The sequence below is a fragment of the Furipterus horrens genome, unplaced genomic scaffold, assembly GCF_987537825.1.
Source record: "Furipterus horrens unplaced genomic scaffold, mFurHor1.1.pri manual_scaffold_15, whole genome shotgun sequence".
NCBI classification, from domain to species: Eukaryota; Metazoa; Chordata; class Mammalia; order Chiroptera; family Furipteridae; genus Furipterus; species Furipterus horrens.
This window is the reverse complement of record NW_028327185.1, coordinates 8,956,171-8,976,973: the sequence shown is the minus strand read 5'-3', so window position 1 is coordinate 8,976,973 and position 20,803 is coordinate 8,956,171. Positions and strand designations below refer to the sequence as shown.

Here is a 20,803-nt window from a genome sequence, read left to right as displayed (position 1 = left end):
TGAGTCCATTGTGTGGGGACAGGCGAGCGGAGGCGACGCTTCCCCGCGCTGCAGCACTGGACCCCCGTCTCCCGTCTCCGCTTCCTGCTTCGGAAGGGACCCGAGGGGCGGACAGTGGGAGTGAACTTCGCCTTCCCCGGCTCGGACACCTTCCACCAGGCACCTTCCGTGAAACACGTCATCCGACCCGGCCCCGGGGCGGACGGAAAACTGCCGGCGGGGGCCGGGCCGCAGTGGGCGGGGCTCCGGCGGGAGGAACCAATGGCCGAGCGGGGCGGGGACAAGCGCGAGCGGACCTGCGCGGAAGCAGCCACGCACCCGCGCGGGGAGGGAGCGGCCCACCTGCCCCGGGACCGGGAGGAAGGGAGGGCGACCCCAAGGGCCCCCCAGAGCTACCGGGAGGAGAACGCGCGGGGCCGGCCACTCAGGCCCGCCCAGGGCCGCGCCCTCTGTCCCTGCGTGCGGGACGCAGACACCTGTCGCCTCTCCTGCCCGCTCTGGCCCGGCGCGGCCTTTCCCCCGCGTCTCGGCGCCGCGCTCACGGCTTCCCTTCCCGCCTCCCGAGGCTCACGCTGGCCGCCGTGGGTGCCGATACCCCTTAAAGAGCCGCGTCCTAAGGAACTCTGCCCATTACTGAGGCCCACGCCAGAGGGTTCGGTCCCGGGTCCCACCTCTGACGGTTTACGGGCCTTAGGGAGAGAGCCGAGGATTATGAAGAAACTGGGGACATTAACCTGGAAGAAAAAACAATCTTTCGCAGCTCTTCAAAGGTATGTCTCTGGGTGGAATATAAAGTCAATTCAGAACAATAAAGCAAGAACAAGCAGGGAAATCCTGAAAAATCAGGGAATGGGGGGTGGGGGGGTGGGACGGGAGGTGAAGCCAGGCGCGGTAATTATGAGTGCTTCTGGCCCAAGAACACAGACAGAGGATGGAGCAGAGCAGAACACCCGGAGGCGGACCCAGCAGCACTGGAAATTTGGGATACGGTGTAAATCATTTGGGGAAAACGACGTTTTAATAAGTGGTGTTGGCATAACTGAATACCCGTATGGAAAATGGTAAAACAGCGGCCTTTTTCTCACTGTCCATATGAATTCTAGATGATCAGACACCTGAATGGAAAAATAGAAACGAGTAGTAGGAAAACTATGGGTGAATTTCTCAATGTAATTATGTCTTAAAATCGAAGGGAAAAGATTTGTAAAATGTCATTACTAAAAAATAAGAAACTTGTCTAGCCCCTGCACACACAAAATAAGCTGTTTGACAATGACAACCTGAGAAAAAATATTTGTAACATACATAGACAAAGGCTTAATATTCCTAAACTTTAAAGGACTTTACAAATAAATAGAGAAGACAACAGCCAGCAAGCCGAAGGAAGAGAAAAAGGAACAGCTGACGAGCACGGAGAGCGCGCTCTGCCTTGCTCAGCACGGCGAGCCTGCGCTAAGATGCCACTTGTCACTTATATATTGGCAGGATCCAAGCATGTGACAACACACCCTGTTGGCGAGAGAATGGAGGGGGAACAGCAGCTCTCACACACTGCTGTCCATTCTGTAAATGATACAACCCCTACGCATGGGAATCCGGCGATATCTCCCGAAATGACCTGCCTATTCACCTACCGACAGAACAAGCCCACCTCTAAAGCCCCCATTTGACAAAACAGCAGGTGTTGAAGAGATACATGCACAAAACTGTGTTACTCCAGCACTATTTCTAATAACAAAAGACCGGAAATAACCAAAATGTCCACCGAAAGAACACATTTCGATGAATTTGCATACACAAAGTATACTATGAAACCAGAAAAAAAAAGGAATCAAATGATTCTATACACTGCTACGGTATGGTTCCCAGAATCTTTTTAAAGGCAAGGTGGAGAAAATATAAAGTACTATTACCTAAGAAAGCAAGAGAGATAAACATATATTTTTATGGGTTTGAGGTGAAACTGACATGCAATAAACTACACGTAAAGTCCACAGTTTAAGTTTCGACAGTCAAGATCATGAACATAAATCCTTCACGTCCAAGTCCCCACATCCCCTTGGCAATCCCACCTCCTGCCACTGGCCACCCCTCCCCAGCTCCACAAGCAGAATTTCTGTCCTAATAGGTTAGTTCGCATTTCCTGAAGGCGTACAGGTGGAATAATACAATGTGCCTTCTATTTTTGTCTGCCTTCGCTCACTCAAAGTAGCTTGAGAGTCACCCAAGTCCCTGCCAACATCAATAGGGCATTCCTTTTTATCGCTCAATGGCATTTCATTTGTGGCTATAGTACTATTTATTTATTCCCCTGTTGATGGAGATTTGTTTTTATTTCCAGTTTTGGCTTTTACAAACACAATTGCTACAAACAAATCCTTCTATGAATGTGTAATTTATTTTCTCCTGGATGAGTGCTTAGCAGAGGAGTAGCTGGATCATTGGGCAGGTGTGTCTACCTTTTTAAGAAACTGACGAACTGTTTTCCAAGGTAGTTGTACCATTTTGCATCCCCACCTACAGTGTATGATATTTCCAGTTCCTCCACATCTTCTCCAACACCTGGTACATCAGGTTTTTTAATTTTAATCATTCTAGTTAAGTGAGTAGTCATAACTCATGGTGGTTTAAATTCACATTTCCCGGATAAATGTTGATGTTGAGCATTTTTTAATGTGCTTATTTGCTACCCATATACCTTCTTTGGTGAAATGTTACTTTACTGGGTTATCTGCTTTCTTATTAATGAGCTTTCAGAGTTCTTTATATATTCTGGATATGTCTATTATCAAATATGCTTTGCAATGATTTCCTCCCAGTCTATGGCTTGTCTTTTCATTTACAGTGTACTTTGAAATGCAGAAAATTTTATTTGATGAAATCCAAATTATTAAATTTGTATGAATCATGCTTTTGATGTCAAATCTGAGAATCTTTGCCTAACGTTTTCCTAGAAGTTTCATTGTTTTAGGCTTTACATTCACGTCTGTGAGCCATTTTGAGTTAATTTATGTTTATGGGTTAGTCTTTTGCACAGGGTGTTTCCAATGGTTCCAGTTCCATTTGTTAAAAAGCACCCCCTTTTCCCACTTAACTGTATTTCCACCTTTGTCAGAAGTTCACCTATGTATGGACCTATTCCAAGATTATCTATTTGTTCCAAAGCTAATTGCTGTAGCTTTATAATAAGTCTTGAAATCAGGTCATGTTTGTGCTGTTCTAGGTCCTTTAAATTTTTATATGAATTGTAGAGTCAGACTGTCATTTCACACACACACACAAAATCCTGTTGGGATTATGTTGACTCTAGCGATCAAATTGGGAAGCTAAACAATATTTGACACATTGTTTCCATAGTGACAATATGATAGTTTAACAACAGCCATCCAACTCATGAAGAAGGTATATCTCTCTGTATATTTAGGTCTTTGTTGTAGACCTGTCTATTTTACCATGCAGTTTTTCAATTTTTGCTGCTGCATGTTGAAGACCTGTTATTAAGAGCACAATATTCAGGATTGTTATGTTCTCTTAACTGACTCTTTTTATCACTAGAAAATAAACTCCTTCCTCCCTGGTTCTCAGGCCTTCGGACTCTTCCTGAATTGCACCACTGAATTTCCTGGCTCTCCAGCTTGCAGACTGCAGATTGTGGGACTTCCAGCTCCGTATGCACGTAGGTCAATTCCCTGTAATAAACCCCTTCCGATATACAGGCATACCTCGCTGGATTGCACTTCACAGATACGGCATTTTCGTCAACACTGAGGCAAGACCCTCCACTAGCAAATTATGATGACTCAATGAAGGCTCAGATAATGGTTAGCATTCTTTAGCAATAAATTATTTTTAAGGTATATATTATTGCTTTTTCAGACATAATGATATTGTGCACTTAACAGACTACAGTATTGTGTAAATACAACTTTTATATGCAATGGGAAAGCAAAAAATCCAAGTGAATCACTTTATTATGATATCACTTGATTGCAGTGGCCTGGACCCAAACCCGCAATGTCTCTGAGGTGTGCCTGTGTATGACCTACTGGATCTGCTTCTCTAGAAAACCCTGACTAAGACAGTAAACACTCTTGAGCTTTGTTCTGGGGTGCAGGTAAACTACTGAAAAACAGTTTAATTCTTTTGGGTCTTGCTTTTAGATCTGTTAGGTAAGACATGAGCAGCATTTAGTCTTCTGAGGACTCTACCCAGTTTCCCTATAATTACAAGGTACTATTCTTGGCACTGTGTCGGGAACTGTCACCTCGAATCCCTTGATGGTTTCTCTGACCGTGGGTAGTTTTGTCACACGCGTGTGCCAATCCGTAGTCCACGGTTAAGCTAAGTGATGGGTCCACGGATTCATGTTACTATTTTCTCTACTTTGTAGGTTTGAAATGTTCCATGATACAGCACTTAAAAAAGAAATTAAAGCCTAACTTTAAATATTTAAAGGGTTACTGTGTAGAAAAGGAGTGAGAAGACATCCTATGGAGGAAAATTTGGAGTCCATACAAGAAATGAACCAGCCAAGACAGCCTTGTAAGGCAGGCTGCTCACTAGGAATTCGTGATGCCCAGATTTCCTAACTACTTGTCAGGGCTGTAGGAGAGGAAATTACTGCAATTAGTGAGAAGCTGGGCGAGTTGCCCTCTAAGGTCTCTCATAACCATGAACTTTAATTAACTGTTGCTCTCTGAAGCTGACTTCCAATGTAGTTTTGCCAATCAAGTCAGCACCCCGTTATTCCCCAGCCCTATCAAACAATTATCTATACTTCTTTGATATTTCACAAAAACTATTTCACATATTTCCCATTTTCCCAGTTTTCATATATACTCACTGTGACCTTAAGACTCAGAAATCAGCATTATGCCTTATAACTCCTAGAATCTTCTATTCCTAGCACGATACTTGGCAGGTATTGAGCCATCAAAATGCTTAGACAGTACCTTTCAGATCAGTGTTACTTTGTAACATCTTACCCTTTTCTCTCCCCATTGGCCTCTGTGTCTTCTCCCATCATCCCCCAGGCAGAGACTGTATCCTGTCTCACATCTGTGTCCCCCAGCCCTGGACTAGAACAGGGCTCTGTGCATATCTATACATAAAGTAAATACAGAATTCCTACCACACGTGGAGGCTGTTGAACTTTTGAAGTGATGATGATGCATTCTGACAATCAGGTTTGAATTCTGAAACTCCCTTAATCCCTGGAAATTTCATTATTTCACCTTACAGTCACACACACCTCCCCGAGGACACTGCCACCACAATAAACATGGAGAAACCTGAAAAAGGGTTCCTCCTCCTTTCCCTTCCTGGTGGCCTTTCTCCTGAATTCCTCAGTAGCCAATGCTTTTATACTGCCTTCTGACCACCCAAATGAGAAGTAGGCAGGGGTGATGCTGACAGAATGCCAGGCACTGCACTAGATATTTCATATTATCAACTCATTTAATTCTTACAACAGTTGGAGTGGGTATTAGCTGCATTTTAAAGAGGAGGAAGCTGATACTCAAAGTTCAGTAATTTGCCCTTGATTCTAATTGATGTATCTGGGTTTTGAAGCCAGATCATCCTGACTCAAAACCCATACATTTTAACAGAATGACAACAAAAAAAAGACCTCTCGCCTACACAAGCCTTGAAATAAAAGCACCCAGAGGAAACGTAGTTTTGTTCAGGAGGATACTTTATAGCTCCAAGGGCAGCTTGGCCTCTCACCCAAGAGCTTGATCATTTCAGTAATTTACCAAGAAAAAGACCCAATTTCAACAAACACCACCAGGGGGAGCTATGACCTTAAAAAGCCAAGATAAACTTGTAGACGGATTAAATGGCTCATTTGGATCCTGACTTCCTTTAAAGATAAATCTGAGTAAATATTCTAGCATAAGTGACTCTTTCTAAGAAACAAGTCTGACCGTACCCCTTTCCTGCTAAAAACTTCACAGGATGCTCATCCCCGACAGTCTGACATACCATGACACACAATTCCTCTCTGTTTGCCCATCTGCCCCTACTCTGCAGGTGAGCAGCACCGGCAAAACTTCCCTGGCCTCCCCACCTCGAGGCTGTCTTCAAAGGATCTGGAGTAATTTTCATAGACCGTTTTACGTTTTTCACCCCATTTCAGAATAAACTTAAAAACTGTAATAATCAACATTCTATTTAAAGAAACGATGGTTGTCAAACTTACCGGCTTAGTGAAATAAGACACGACTGACTGTAGGAGGAGAATCGCGCTTCCCAAAAGCGTGGCACCCGCTGGCTCTTCTGCAAGCACTTCTGGTTGCTTTTCCCCATCAAGAGCATGGTCGGGAGTGCTTTCTGTTACAGACAGCTCTAAAACTGAGGGGGAAAACTTGTATTTTATTTTATGCTTTAGAATAAGAATTTGTTTCTCTTCGCCTAAAACATTTATTGAGTGCCCGCTAAAGAGCAGCCACTGGGCCTGGATCTGTGGCTCTCAAAGACAATTACAGAGAGAGAGAAATTCAGAATTCCCATTAGAGTCATCATGCCCTTCAATTATAAAACGGGCACATCTCCAACACACTCTCCCCTCACCCCGGGAGCTGGATTCCTCTCCCTCCTGTGACCTGCCCTGTACTTGCAGGGATTAGGGAGACCAGCCCAGGGCCACCAGGCCCTGCGGTATCACAGGGCAAAGCTACACCCAGGCTTCTAGACCTTTAAAAACACGGCAACAATTACAAGGTCATGTCACCATTATGGAAAGACTAAGTAACACCATCAGCTGTTCTGATTTCCTGCTAAAATGAGCGAGCTGCATAAAAATTAGAAAGCCATTGACACCATTATTGGGGTTGTGTTTTTTAAAATTTTGGGTTTAAAACAACGTTCTCAATTCAAATGAAGTGAGTTATTCTCCATCTAGACGTTCGCTGTGCTCTGTGACCCAGTTACTCTTGGCGAGTGTCGGCCAGCCCTGGGCTGTTTCACAGGACAGCGCTCTGGACTGTTCTCCACACTCTTACAGGATAGAGGGAACATGGACACAAATATCCCCTTCCCGGTTAAAGAATACTTTTTTACCAAGTAATAAAAGAACTGGGCTACATTATATTCTATCTGGGGGTGAGGGGCGGGGGGCGGGGACTGAGCGTGTGAGGTTTGGAGCGGTGGTTCGCAAACGCTCACTGTTAACCAACCAGAGTTTCCTGGAGGGCCTGTCAGACGTTGGCGTCCACCCTCAGCGCTTCTCATGCTGCTGGGCCGGCTCAACACCGCTGTGTTAGAGCGTAAGGCTTTCAGAGTATACTTGAGTTTTAAGTTATTTGCATAAGCAAATGTTAGCCAGTCACTGGTGTGTGTTAGCTAGTGACGGCCTGTCGCCTGATGCCTACGATGGGCCACCATGTGCCTTAACTCCTGCTTTTCGTTCTGTTCTAGGATTTCTTATTATTGAAATTCGTCCATACCCTCACTGCTCTCCCGTCTGTTTCTTTTCTTTAACAACAAGTCTCTCAGAAGCCCTTCTTTATGACATGCCTCTACTTTGTAGAGAAAAATGAGCCAGCTTACCTGGGGGCCCATCTTTCTCGGTATTTGGCTTCTGTGACTCCTCTGAGACACCCATGTTACCGGTCACAGGTTGATCCGAGTGGCCGGGCTCGTCAGGAATCTGCATTTTAAGGTCTTCTGTGTTCTCTTGGGGGAAATTATCTTCCAGGGGTGGCTGTACCTCTACGGGGAAGAAGAAGGCACTGGCTGACAAAGCTTGGCTGACACTCCCCATTCAGCCCCCCTCACTGAGCATCACCCCAACCCCGCCCCTGCCCTCTGAGTGCTGGCAGCCACGGAGCCTAAGTGGGCAGGGAAACAGGAGTTTCAAATGCTGTTCCCTCGTTTCAAAGATGGCTAATCTGCATAATAACAATGACAGAAACCCTCATGCCAAAGTATTTCATAACTATTTCCAGTAGGGACCTCGATAACCAAACTTCCTTTGGCCCACACAGATAAACGTGCAGAAGAGAATCCCAATCAAGAGCCAAAATAGGAGACATCTCTTCTACACAGAAGTGACACGCGCTCTTGCGTACACAGCCTGTCTGTCTCAGAGCCAGCAGAGCGAGCGGCATCACACAAGTGCCAGCCTGCTGAAGGGCCTTTCAGGTACCTTCAAAGTACCTCTAGGAGTCAAAGAGAGAACCCATTTCCGTCCCTGCGAGGCTCCGGGCATAGCCCAGTGTGACCCACAACAAAGATGAATGAATGGCTTTGGAATCTCCTAATTTACCCTGAAAAGTCAAGTTTCACATTCCAATCCAATATATATCTGCTTTAATGAAATGCAAAGATGTTCCCTTCCCCAAATGCTCAGGCAAAAGTGGCACTCTGGGAGATACAGTTATCCTTTGCCTCCAAGGCCACCCACCTGGTATTCCTCTGCAGACCCTCAGTGGAAATACATCCGTTTGAAAAGCAAGGGGGCATTGAAAAGAGCGTGCAGCCAGGACCCGGCTGACATTCGGACATTGGCCCAGGGCCCCGTCAGCCCCTACTGACTGAGCGGCTGCTGTGTGTCAGGTGCTGTTAGAGTCGGCGTCCTGGTTCGCTGCCTGATCAGAATGCAAGAACCCAGGGCCCAGATGTACCTGGCCTGGGTGACTGCTCCAAAGAGGCAGAAAGGACATGACATCCACAAAAGACAGCAGCTGGGGGATGGAGAATCTCGGGCAAGGCAGCGATTGCAAAGTTAGGCCTGTCAGTCCCTGGCCCGACAGCGGTCACTTTACGACTAAGAAAATGTGTTCACAGAAGCGCTTTCATAACTTTACATGAAACGTCTACTTTGTTAACAGGTCTATGTTGCGCACCTTTTTCTTATAACTTTATCTTTTTATAAAGTTTCCTTTTGAAAATGCTACCATTCTCAACTACTCTAAGGAGAAAACGGGGTAAGAAATCCTTCTCCAAGCCTGAAAAAGACAGCAAGGGACGTGCGACGTCACTGCACTGTCTCTGGCCTCTAGACACTGTAAATGGGACCGACCTTTACAGACAGGGTACGAGGCGCCTCAGCACCCCCACACCTGTGTCTCCAGCCCAACTCGGCGAGGCCGCAGGCAGGACTTACTTTCCGCTGGTTCATCCCAAACTTCCTCTGAAGTCTGCGCCATCCCCAGTGGTCCGGTGTCCTCCCCTGCGGCGTGTTTGTACCTGACAAAGTAGATCAGGTCCTGAACGTCGTCTAGCACTGCAGCCTCTTCAATTATGTTACTTTCCTTCGTTCCCAAACTAAGGTCGGTCACACGAGTATCAAGCATTTTCTCTGCTACGTTCATAATTTGTGACTCAGACGCACGGAAGACCTTATCGAGGACTTTTTCCACATTATAGGGCAGGCTCTCCCGCTGGGCTGACTTCAGCTTTAATGACATTTCTTGGAACATGGCTTCCAGCTCGTGGACATCAAAGTACTTCTGGAACCGCCGCAAAGACTGCTGTTCCTTAAAGAAGCTGCTTATTATAGGCAAGTCAGCCGCGTGGTCACGGTGCCCTGGCTCTGCCGTTGGATGTGCAGTCTGGCGGAGCAGGTCACCTTCGCGCTCCTCGGAAGCAGCCCCCTGGCTCTGTGTGTCCATGAACTTCTCCACGTCCTCCTGGTCCTCTCGTGAGAGTTGCTCCCCAGGCTTCTGTGCAAGCCCAGAGGTCTTCAGGTGGTCCTTGGGGCTGTCTTCTGTAACATAACCAGACTCTTTATTCTGAAACACTTCACCTGGCTCTGGAGTCTGATACGTTTCCTTGTCAGGAGGGTCGCGTCCTTCAGAGGGCGTCTGCCCTTTCTTATCTGCAAGAGGGCTTTCTTCTTTTTCTGCCACCAGAGCGCCTGGCTCCTTGCCTAGCGTGCCTACCCCTTTGGCCACAGTTTCATTTTTTCTTTCAGTTTCCAAAATATTACTAGTTTTTTCTTTGTTTGCTTCAGTTTCGGCACCAGTATTCATGGCGCCTAAAATCCCTCTTTCAGGGGCTTGTGGATGAACTTTGAACCACCTGTCACGCATCCCAGGGCTTTTTTCTTTAGACTGTTTGGCACTCACAGCATTTTCATCCTCCAGTAGTTCCTCAGGAGCATCGTCATCTTCTGCTTCTGCTTTTTCAGGGCGGAGACCTGGTACTTGGGCGCTGTCAGGGTGGCTTGTTGTTTCTGCTTCCAGGGTGCCCGGCTTTGGATGAACAAACCCTTGGCCTACCGCATCCCCTGGGACGTCTTCCTCCAACAGCCTTGTCTTCTCTCTCCCTTGCTTAGTAACGGTTGCAGCCACATCTCTTTCTTGTTGCCAGGACAGATTTCTTCCCACAGCGGGGCCCTCATCTTCCAGCCCTGCTGACACATCCATTTCATCAGGAGAGGAGAACCGAGGTTGATTTTGAGTTTTAAGAAGCTGTTCGTCTTTAAATTTCTCACTTGGATGCCCCACTGGTTGTGGTCCATTTACTAAGATATCCACTTCCTTCTCCACACCGTCTTCAGATGCATTATGCTGATCACCTCCCAAGAGTGGTGGAACACCCATGGCTTCCCGTTTAATCTTTTCTTCCTTCATTTGATTCCCTGCAGCTTTCTGCTCCCATCCACGCTCTGAACCACCTTCCAAGACCGGCTCTCCAGGCTTCTCATCATGGGCCATGCCTTTTGAGACAGGTCTAGCTCCTCCTTTCAGAGCCTGCTCTTTGGTATCGAAGACTGATTTTAATGTTTCTTTACCCTTTCCAGTAGCTGGCAAAGAGCTGAGGTCACTACTTGGCATAGGAGCATGTGGAGTCCTGTCTTCTTTCTTTCCGTCCTCTAATCCTTTCTTACCCTGGCCCAGGGTCCTCTGGGAGTCCTCAGCTGGCCTCCCTGTTCCTTTAATGGGAAGTTCTGACTCCATTTCTGGGTCTTCGTCATTATCGGTTTTAGGAAGTTCTTCAATCAGAAGACCATCTTCTGCCCTTTTAGGGTCAGTATAATCTGGTGCTAACTGTGGTTTTCCCCATTTGCTCTCTGGAAGCAGTCCATCATCGCCTTCCTTTTCTTCCTCTGAATTAGAACTCTCGAAACCCATACCTGTTTGTTCCTTGCCCTCTGTGACAGCAGCGATGACAATATCCTCCCAGGTTGTTAGTATTTGTTCGTCCTCATTTTTGATGCGAAGGGGCTGGGTTACCTCCACCTTATCCTCTTCACTTGAATTCTGCTCTTGATCAGTGGAATATTTCCCAACATCAGATGCTGCTGGCATTTCCAGATCTTCCCCGTCTGTAAAAGTCAGTAATGGCACCTCATCGAAGTTTTCCTGATTCTCTTCCTCTTCTTCCTTCCCAACCACGTAATACTCATCCTCTAACTCCTCATCAAAATCGTCTTCAAGTGAAGTAACAAGTCTGGTTGTCTCGTCATCGGAGACGAGGGCATCAGCAGTTGAGCCGAATTTGGTTTTCAAGTCCAGAGTCATTTCCTTTTTCAAAAGTGTGTAAGCGTCCATCTTCTCCTGTTCGTCTGCGATCTGAGAACTGTTGCTGGTTTTGTTGTTTTCACCATCTGGCACTTTTAATTTATCTTGAAGCATCTCTTCAAATGGTTCAAATGAAGCCCGATCCCCCTGAGGATCGTCTGTCTGACTGTTCACATGGGGGCGGTTCTTCTGAGCCCCCTGGCTTTCCTTTTGTTCCTTAGTGTTTTCTGAGAAATCACGGTGTCTTTCCTCTGAGGTGGCCTGTACCGAATCAGGTCCAGGGTCACTTTCTTCAGAGCCTTCGGGAGGTTCTTCCACATGCTGGGAAGTTTTTTCGATAGCTTTCTTAGAGCCTCCAGTTGCAAAGTTACGCAATTCCAAAAACCCTAGAAGTTCTTGTACGTTATAGTTATCAAAGTTATCTCTTCCCCCATCAAAGCAAACGAAATCTGTCTCCTGCAAGGGAAAGAAAAACATTAGTATGTTGCTAGCCATGTATCCCAAGAGCAAACTCTTACCCACGCTAATGACCGGGATAACCTCGTATTCATGTTTGGCTCTAGAGGAGCTTTGGTGCCAGCCTTGGGCAGTTACTGTTTTGGGGGAGTCGGGAGATGGGAGGCTGGAACCCACCTTTCCCTGGCTTTCTGCTTCCCAGAGGAAGGACTTCTGAGTTACAGTCCTGGCTTCTCTCCATTCTCTCTTCCCCAGGGGAGGAACGATCCGCATGGCTGGTGAGTCTGCCCTGCGCCATCCCTGTTTTCTGTCTGGGACCAGCTGGAGAGAGCACGTATCCTCCCTCCTTTATGCTGCCGTTTTATAGGGACCGTTGCTGCCCAGCTCTGCCTCTGGCTGTGTCCGTCTGTCTGATTCTAGACCGCAATTTTGAGAGCCCATTGTCTCTGCACACTCAAGCCATGTTTGCCAAAAAGCTTTATCAATAAATCATGGTGACATCTTAGCCTTCGTCTGCCTGACTCCTGGGCCTCTCAATTTGTTCTGAGCACAGGTGGGGAAAAGTGGGGTGTCACTGATAGGGTCCCCCAACTTCCAGCACCTACACCTGATGCCCTGGGAGTTCACCACATAGTGATTTGTGCGGGAGAAGCTGGAGGACCGCCCAGCATCTCTGTCATTCCTTCTCCTAGGCTGTACTTCCCTGCTTACCGCCTCGCTGGCAGGCTCTGCATCTACCACATTATTCAGCTTATGTTTTCCTTGGATTGGGAAAGATAAATCAGCTTAAGAAGCATCTTACTGAAATGCAGGTGCGGGGGGAGTAAAAATTTACAAGGAACAAAGAACGGTGTCGGGGGGCTCCCACCGATTTAATTATTACCCCAGGTGTAACTTGAAAACAGGATTCAGTAAGGAATATTTTACTCTATATCAGGGTTCTTGGTATCATTAAAATCTGCTTTCAGGACAATCTGTAAATCTGTATTCTTCCTTTCCTCCCTTAAAAACCATACTGACATAAAAGAGGCCAGAAACAGGAAAAAGTTTAAAAAACAACAGAGATCATTTTTTACTCCTAGCTAAACGGTCACATTACTCTGGGGAGACCTGCCCAGTGTAGTACGGATGAGCGATTTCCTATTTCATTGCATGCATTTCTAAGCCACTTTCTTAACACTGGGAGAAGCTTTCACTGGGAGATGCAAGGACAGGGCAGAATCCAAAACAAGCGAGGCCCCTGTGACCAGTGAACTGCTGTTTTGCACCTATCCCAGAAGTCTCTTCATTAGGAGTGAGGCCAGACAGGCCACAGGGCTGATGTTATGACCCTTGGGATTACCAAGAAAATTTAAGACTAGCAATGGCTCTAAAACTTCATCCATCCTGCCAGTCTCGTCTAAGAATTGCCCTAGGCCAGCAGCTGGCAGGCTCGGCAGCAACTCAGCAAGCTGCTCAGGGGCTTCTCAGTGAAGGTGGGCATCAATTATTATAAATTTTAAAACTTCAGAAATAATCACTTGAATGAGGATCCCAGAACACAAAATCCTTGTCTTCACAAAGCTGTTAGGTCAGTGCACCCTAGAGGAATGCTTTATAGAATGTGCAGTTGGTCCCTTGTAGGTGTGAGACTGGACTTCATCTGAAACTCTCACGGTGCCTTTTCCACATCTGTGATACACCTAATCCCTTACATCACTGAAGAGTCACTACTAAGAAAATCCTTGTAAATTTGCACTTCTGGCCTAGTACATAATTTAGGATGTTTGATCAATTTAAACTGATTTCTATGTACTTAAATTGTAACCGCCATTCAATGAGTAGTTTTCAAATTGACATACCTCTTCCTTTTGCTTATAAAAAGAATTATTTACCTCTTAAATTTAGGAACTAAATGCAAAGATCTTGAATTCTTAAGTTTTTTTCTCATATAAAGAAGCAAAGAAAACCCCTGTGTAAGAGTACACAGCCTTGTATGAGAACACCTGCTTCAATGTATTAGATAACTATCGGATTATGATAAAGTCTCCTATAAATTCTTTACAATCTTTTTTTCCCTATTTTTAAAGGTAGTCTGATTCTAAATTAAAATCTGATACACAAACATTAACTTCTTTTATTGACCAAAACACATTCAAAGACTTTCAAAAATACAGCAGGTCCTTGACTAATATCTTGTTTGATGTCATTTCGTTATAACATTCATGAAATGACACGGAAACTTAACTCTTGCTTATATCAATTAACCTATGATAAAACAGGCTTTGTTATATGTCATTTTGCTTAAAGTCAAAGAACCTATAGACAATATTAAGTGAGGAATTAATGTCGTTAATAACTGATGAAATTTGTAAGCCAATTATAATAGAGAACCCAAAAAGAAAAAAAAAAAACCCACAACTTACATCTGCTGGAACTTGTAGCTCCTTTTTAGTATACTCATGTACTACCTGGATTAAATCCTTTGGAAAATATCCAAAAATACGTCCAACCTTTATAAAAGAATGGGTAAAAGAAACAAATATTAATCAAAATTCTGTACAAGAAATATAAATGAGAGAAATGAAAATGACAGGAAATAAACAGATAGGTAGGTAGATATAACCAAAGAAACACACACTCACTTTAATGATTACAGAGATTATGATTCTAATAAAAATTAAGTGCATAACACTGTAAAGTCAACTTTTCTAAAACCACTTAAGTTTTCTGTCAACATTCAGCTTAATTCTAAACACAGAGCACATGAAGTTAAGTTTTTGAAGTAGATAAAAGATCCGCATAAGGAGAAGATGGCTGTATATTATATGATTAAAACCATGCAAATCAAAGCTAATTGGAAACACAATTCCAAATACCTCTAGCAAGAATTTGCCTGCGCATTTCATGACATTGCTCATACGCTAGTACTTGTCTTTCTTAAACTAATAAACACCAGCCATAAAAAAATTAATAAGAGTGCAAAATTTCTGAAATGTATAACCAACACTACAAAAGGCAAATGTTGATATGAGCTATACTAGCTTTTTCAAAAACTAGGTTTTCAAGTATTTGGGGAGAAAATTCCTACTAATCTATATATCAAGCTTTAGTTTTATGCAAAGTAAACCCCTGTAGAAGATTATCCCATTATCTACTGAACTAACAGCGAAGGTTATACTAAGGGTGCCCTCTTGAGAAACATACACTGTCTGTTACCAGCTACAGTCTGAAAGGGAGTAGTAGATCTTTTCCCAATTTTTTTTTCTTTTTGTGCATTTGATCTGCCTATCTTATCACTAACTCCTAAAATATCCTCATTATGGGTGCTCTTGTTATATCTGGCAACTACCTGAAAGCCAGTACTAGTGACAGAATACTGCCTTGGAGATTAGATAAGCCAGGGCAATTAAAAATGCCACAGTGGCAGTTCAAGGCTGAAACTCTAAGAAACCAAAAAAAAAAAAAAAAAAAAAAAAAAGACTGCAGGATGAAAACTAAGAAATAGAAAGAAGAATCATTTGAAAGCTAAGGAGTTTTTAATTTCCTAAAGTATAAGGTTCACAAAAAAGAGAGAGCTGAGGGAAGATTCCCTTTTTTTCTTCTCAGGAAAATTTTATTTAGAGAAAATTTAGAAAAGAGAAGAAAATCAGAGTTCTGTAAAGAAAAGAAATACATTTATCTTGTGTAATCTTTGTCATATAAAACTCCATATTTTTATACTGGGTGGGGTCCCATGTCTTATGCCCTGACCCCTCCCCCTCCAAAACATGTTGCAGACTCATGGGCTCTCATAACTAGAAGTAACCTTTATGTCTAATTTGCTTCCATATATCATCCCTGCCAAGGGATGGCTGATGGGGGAGGGGGGAGCAGAATATTGTTTTAAGAGAACAAATTCTGCACAGCTATCAGGACAAATGGAAGTGCCACCGCCCTGAAAGGACATATTCGAGATACACATGGGCCCTCCCATGACAGAGCTTTAGATTTTTTAGGAGCTGAGACAGTACACACACTAACTACAATCCAAGCAGGAAAAAAAAAAATGTCACAGGAGCAATGCAAACTCAGTGCCTCGGAACAACGATCAGACTGCAAAGGCCTTGTCTAGTTGGGCACCTAGGGCAGGGCCTCCCTAAGAAGGCAGGTGAGAGCTGGGACCCAGAGAGATGGCAGGCGTCCCAGAGGTGGACCTGGCTGTGGACAGAAGTGTGGACATAGAAAAATGCAAGTTGTGTTCAGTGATTCAAATGCTCGGTCTTGACCACTGGATTGAAAATGCAGCCTGGGGACCTGGAATAACTCTCCAAGAATAAAGAGTGTTAAGGAATCGCACGGGGTAGACGTGAAAGAAACAGAATAGCTGCTTCTTTGTATCACGTGATTCAACTGGGATTCCTCCTAAATACAAGTGCTGTACCTGACCAGTTGGCCTTTCAATATCCCTCCCTAGGAATCTGGAATGCCAACAAAATCTTATCTGTTTTTCCCTCCGGAGGGTTCTCAGGGCTTCTTTTCTGTTGTTTGTTTTGGTGCCTCATGGAGATTAGAAGCTTTCACAGTTGGGACTGGGTGTTGCTCTAAGTTTGGATAAATCTAAGAACATTGAGGGCTCTTACTGCTCTCAATGAATACACAGTCCACACATTTTAAAAAGGACAGTTAACTCGTATACCTCCCAGTGTATGAATTAGCTCACTCCGGGTGAATCCCCTCATTCAAAACATCAGAGCAATGTATTCATTGATTTCAATCAGGGCACCCACAGAACTGGGTGGAACTGAGCTGCTGGGGGACCAGCGAGGGCCCGTGTCTGAAGAGCAGGAAAAGGATGCCCCAGAAGTTGCAAACAAAACAAACATACAAACAAGAAAACACAATGAAAATGACATTTTTCTTTTTAACAGACTAAGAACAGCACAGAGGATTAGGTAACTGTTCCCAGAGCTGCCAGGTTTTCACAAATATTAATAATTTAGAAAAAAGAAATGCACACAAAATCAACTTTAATCGTGAATGCCCCAAACACTGTCTCGCACATAGCTTATAGGAGTAAGTCAACGCCCATGAATCCTTCCATTTTAAAACAATGAAGTTAGGAATTTTCAGGTTGCACCATTTCAACCTCTACTATGTATGGAACACCCATGGCCCAGAAGGCCTAGAACTTGATGCTGAGGAGCGATGGCCGGAAGCAGTTCAGCTCTGTTTAAGAAACACTACTCTGCGCCAAGCCTGATGCCTGCTGGGGACACACAGCAGAGAGGACAGGTGAACGCCCTCAAGGACCCCAAGAACACAGATTTTTAAATCTATAATGCTAAACAAACCAATAAAAAGTCAGAAGAGAAAGGATGTCATTTTCTCCATCATTTTCCTGGCAGAATTTGCACGTGGCTCACCAAGTCTGCATGTTCTAAATTGCAATCCTTTCTTTTTCTTGAATAAATCCTTTTTTGGTGATGAAAAAGGAAAAAGAAAAAGTACATCAAATTTTTACTTACACTTCCGGCCCAAACTTCAGGCAATTTCCCTGCCAGTTTATAGTAGACGTAGACGTGGTCACCTTTTTTAAAATTCACAAAACGACAGTCCGGGCCTGTAAAGTCTTCTAGAGCCTCACCCCGGTACATTAACACTGCATATGAGGGAAAGAAATAGCCGGATATTAGGATTCAGCTCTCACAGTCCATGTTGATTTATCAGGAAACATAAGAACCCACTGTAAACAACTTTCTCCAGTCGTCTGGAATCAATCACTTTCAAGTCATCTGCTCAAAGTATCTAAAATCTTTAGAGTTATATCATTATGAATCATGACCCTCCCCACCCACCTCCGGCAAACGGGAGAGGGAACCTCTCACTAGCTGTCTATGGACAATGCAGAGGGGAAAAAAGCAACATGCCCAGAGCCACAAAAAGCTGTTCTCAGAAAACTCTTGGATCCCTCTCTAACCTTCTGGTCTTGATCTTTGCTGTTTCCTAATTATAAAACGCTTCCCTGTGTGATCAGGTAAATTCAAGGGCAGATGCTGACAAGTTTAAGTGTGGGTACCTGTGGAATAGGGAACTGGGAAGAGCACCCAGAAACCGCCAAGGGATCAATTAACTTTAATCACTACAAGGCACTCTCCGTGAGTGGCTCTGATACCACTAGCAGTAAACATTGTCAATTTCATTTGCCCCCAAGTTCTGTCCTTACAATATCTGGATGAATCAATGGGAAAGGATATCACATCGTATATGATGGATCCAGTCACATTACAAGGTAATATTTTCTGAAAGTAAATCGTGTTTACTGTAGCCAACATTAATAAGGCTTCCAAACAAAGTTAAAATATCCATGTTTATTTCTATAAACAAAATCAAGAGTGGACATCTCATGTGACAGGGACAAGCAAAACTTGTAAAAATTGTTCAGTAGTGACCTTCAGTATTAAAATGCAGGACTTCATCACACCTGATTTAGAAACTGGTAGAGGTGTTTTTCTGTTTGTTGGCTAAACACAATTTCTGATGTCAGATCAGAAGGACAAATAGCAGAGAAAAAGAAGGATGAAATGGAAATAACACTTTTCTTAAAGCCCATTAGCAATAAATATAGTAAAATGTATCTTTAAATACATGTTGGAGGGGCAGACGTTGATTTTAAGGGGGTTATTTGAATTCTAAAGCTAATAATCTCATTATTTAAATACATGTCGGCATCCTAATTCATATATAATTGGGTGAGAGGCCAGGGACTCTATCAGAATTGTAAACAGCAAGGTTTCTCTTGTTCTGCTCAGAAGAGATCATTGAGGATTTACAGTAATGAGTGAGATGACAACGCAATGCATTCTGTCACCCATCTTTCTGAACAGCACGCGCCACGCGACACAGCCCCAGATCCTGCTTCAGCTGCTTCCTGCTGCTTGGTTACATCTGTTTGGACACAAGCCATATGACGATTTAAGGGCACTGTCAACACCGTGTCGCCCACTGAGGAAGCATCAGCGATGTGATTCTCCAGGTAACAGGCTTTGACGAGCTCAGGTAGGATAATGCTTGACAGCAAAGATTGGCAAACATTTGCCATAGCCAGCCCTGCTTGCTAATAACTGGGTTTGCTCCAAGCAAACTAAAGGAAAAAGTCGTGGAAGTTGCTCCAGTTTTCGAGGGCTTATTTACTTCGGCCCTGGGGTTACCTCCAGGGATACCTTAACGCTAATGAGCGACTGCCTCCTTCTTTAATGGTGTTGCAGTCATACAAACTTCAAATTATGAAATTATTTTTTGAATGACACCAATCTGAATATAAGTAGCTAAACCGTAGGCCAATGGCCTTTTCAGAATGAACATTTTCTATACCTTTTGATTATAATTTATGAACACCCATCTGCGAAGCGATTATCAGTGAGGTGCTCGGTTATTTGAGACCTGCTGGGAGACTCTTGAGAATGATCCTGGTTCAGGAAACACACAAGGGGCTAAGGCTGGAGCTGGTTAGGTTTACAAAACCCTGAGAGTATTTATTATTGTTACTTTAATAATCCTCTTCATCGGAGTCTGAGAACTGCCATCTGCAATCTCCACCCCACCCCACCCCACCCCACCCCAGACCCCCACTCCGAGACTGGGGAACAATTCTGCTTCCTGCGCAAAGAAGAGGAGGCTGCAGGTCCCAGGTGGCCGATGCAGATCCTCCGCAACTTTCGAGACACGAATATCTTGGCCCTGCTGGTGCCCCCTCTGCCTGGCCGCTCGCAAGGCGACTTTCAAGCACAGAAATGACAGGACTCGGGCAGAGCCGGGCCGAGACCTTGTAACACACCAAATGCCTGGACTCCAAGATAGTCCCCGACCTAAACTCCAATATCTGTTCAAAAGGCGGTATGCGCCCCAAATCCGAGTGAAGCAGAAATGCGTAGGGGCAGCGCCGGGGTGCCCTTCCCGAGCCCCATCATCAGCCTTCCGCAGGGAATCCGCCCACCGAGCCCTGAGCGCTGCTGCCCACGGACAGCACCCACCCGGGTGCACGCAGCGGGGGCAGGAACGCGCTCCGAGTCGGCGTGGAAACCCCAGAGCACGCAGCGCGCCACCCCATCTCCTCTCGGAGCCGGGCGGGCGAGGGTAGCGGACTCCGGGAGCTGTCCTGGGGGAGACGGGGCCCCCTCCAACCTCCAAAGCCCCGCCTAGCTTGGCAAAAGAAAGATAAAACGCGGGCAACAAGTGGGAGGCGCAGCCCCCCCGCGGCCAGGGCCTGCCGGCCTGGGCATCCAGAGGCGCCGGCCCAACCGCAGGGGCCCGGGGCTCGGCCCCCATCCCGCTTCCCGGCGCTCTGCCCTCCAGCCCCGGCTGGGACTCCGTCGCCAGCGTGCGGGCTGCCGAGCTCCCGCCCCCGCTTGCCCGGCCACTGTCGCCCCCTAACCCGCGCCCGGCACTCACTGCTGCATTCGATGTCCGCGCAGAGTTTGTGCTCCGAGAAGCGCCGGTCCGTGTCAGGCTCCAGATGGCCGGGTACCCCCCAGGGCAGCCCGATCAGGAGCAGCCACAAGGGCAGCCCCGCCGCCGCAGCCATGTTGTGGTCACCGCGGGGAGCGGGTGACGCGCAGGACGAGGCCGGGCTGGCGCCAGCGGGCGGGGCAGGGGCGGGGCAATGAGGGCCTGTGCGGCACAGAGGGGCGGCGCCGGGGATCGTTGGCGTGGCTCCCGTCTGACACGTCAGCACCGGCTCCGGGAGGGGTGGAGGGGGTTTCAGAGGACGAGGACCGCTGCTCCATCCTTCCCGCCGACCCGGACCCCGACCCCGCCCGTCCAGGCTCTGGGAACCCAGATCCCCTAACCTCGCGCCAGCGTCGTGGTGGGATGTCACGAGGTTTCCGCAGCTTCTCATTTCCGATCGGCAACCCCCA

General features: G+C 45.8%; 1 protein-coding gene and 1 long non-coding RNA gene across 2 annotated transcripts in view; one reads left to right on the top strand and one right to left on the bottom strand.

Annotated features, from left to right (window-relative positions):
- Positions 1-20,506, bottom strand: part of MIA3 (MIA SH3 domain ER export factor 3) — a 35,074-nt gene extending 14,568 nt beyond the window's left edge. Inside the window, exons 1-6 of the mRNA XM_090263397.1 lie at positions 20,337-20,506; positions 17,414-17,547; positions 14,333-14,419; positions 9,110-11,927; positions 7,552-7,713; positions 6,203-6,354 (exon numbers count right to left, since the gene is read on the bottom strand). Coding sequence (XP_090119523.1) covers positions 6,203-6,354; positions 7,552-7,713; positions 9,110-11,927; positions 14,333-14,419; positions 17,414-17,547; positions 20,337-20,469 — 3,486 coding nt within the window. The 5' untranslated portion in view covers positions 20,470-20,506. The remainder of the gene's footprint in view (positions 1-6,202; positions 6,355-7,551; positions 7,714-9,109; positions 11,928-14,332; positions 14,420-17,413; positions 17,548-20,336) is intronic.
- Positions 1,913-12,441, top strand: LOC149992355 (uncharacterized). The gene is made up of 4 exons (XR_016508294.1): positions 1,913-2,449; positions 3,586-3,680; positions 3,994-4,114; positions 12,183-12,441. It is a non-coding gene; the product is annotated as an uncharacterized LOC149992355 (long non-coding RNA).
- Positions 20,507-20,803: the final 297 nt, after the last annotated feature.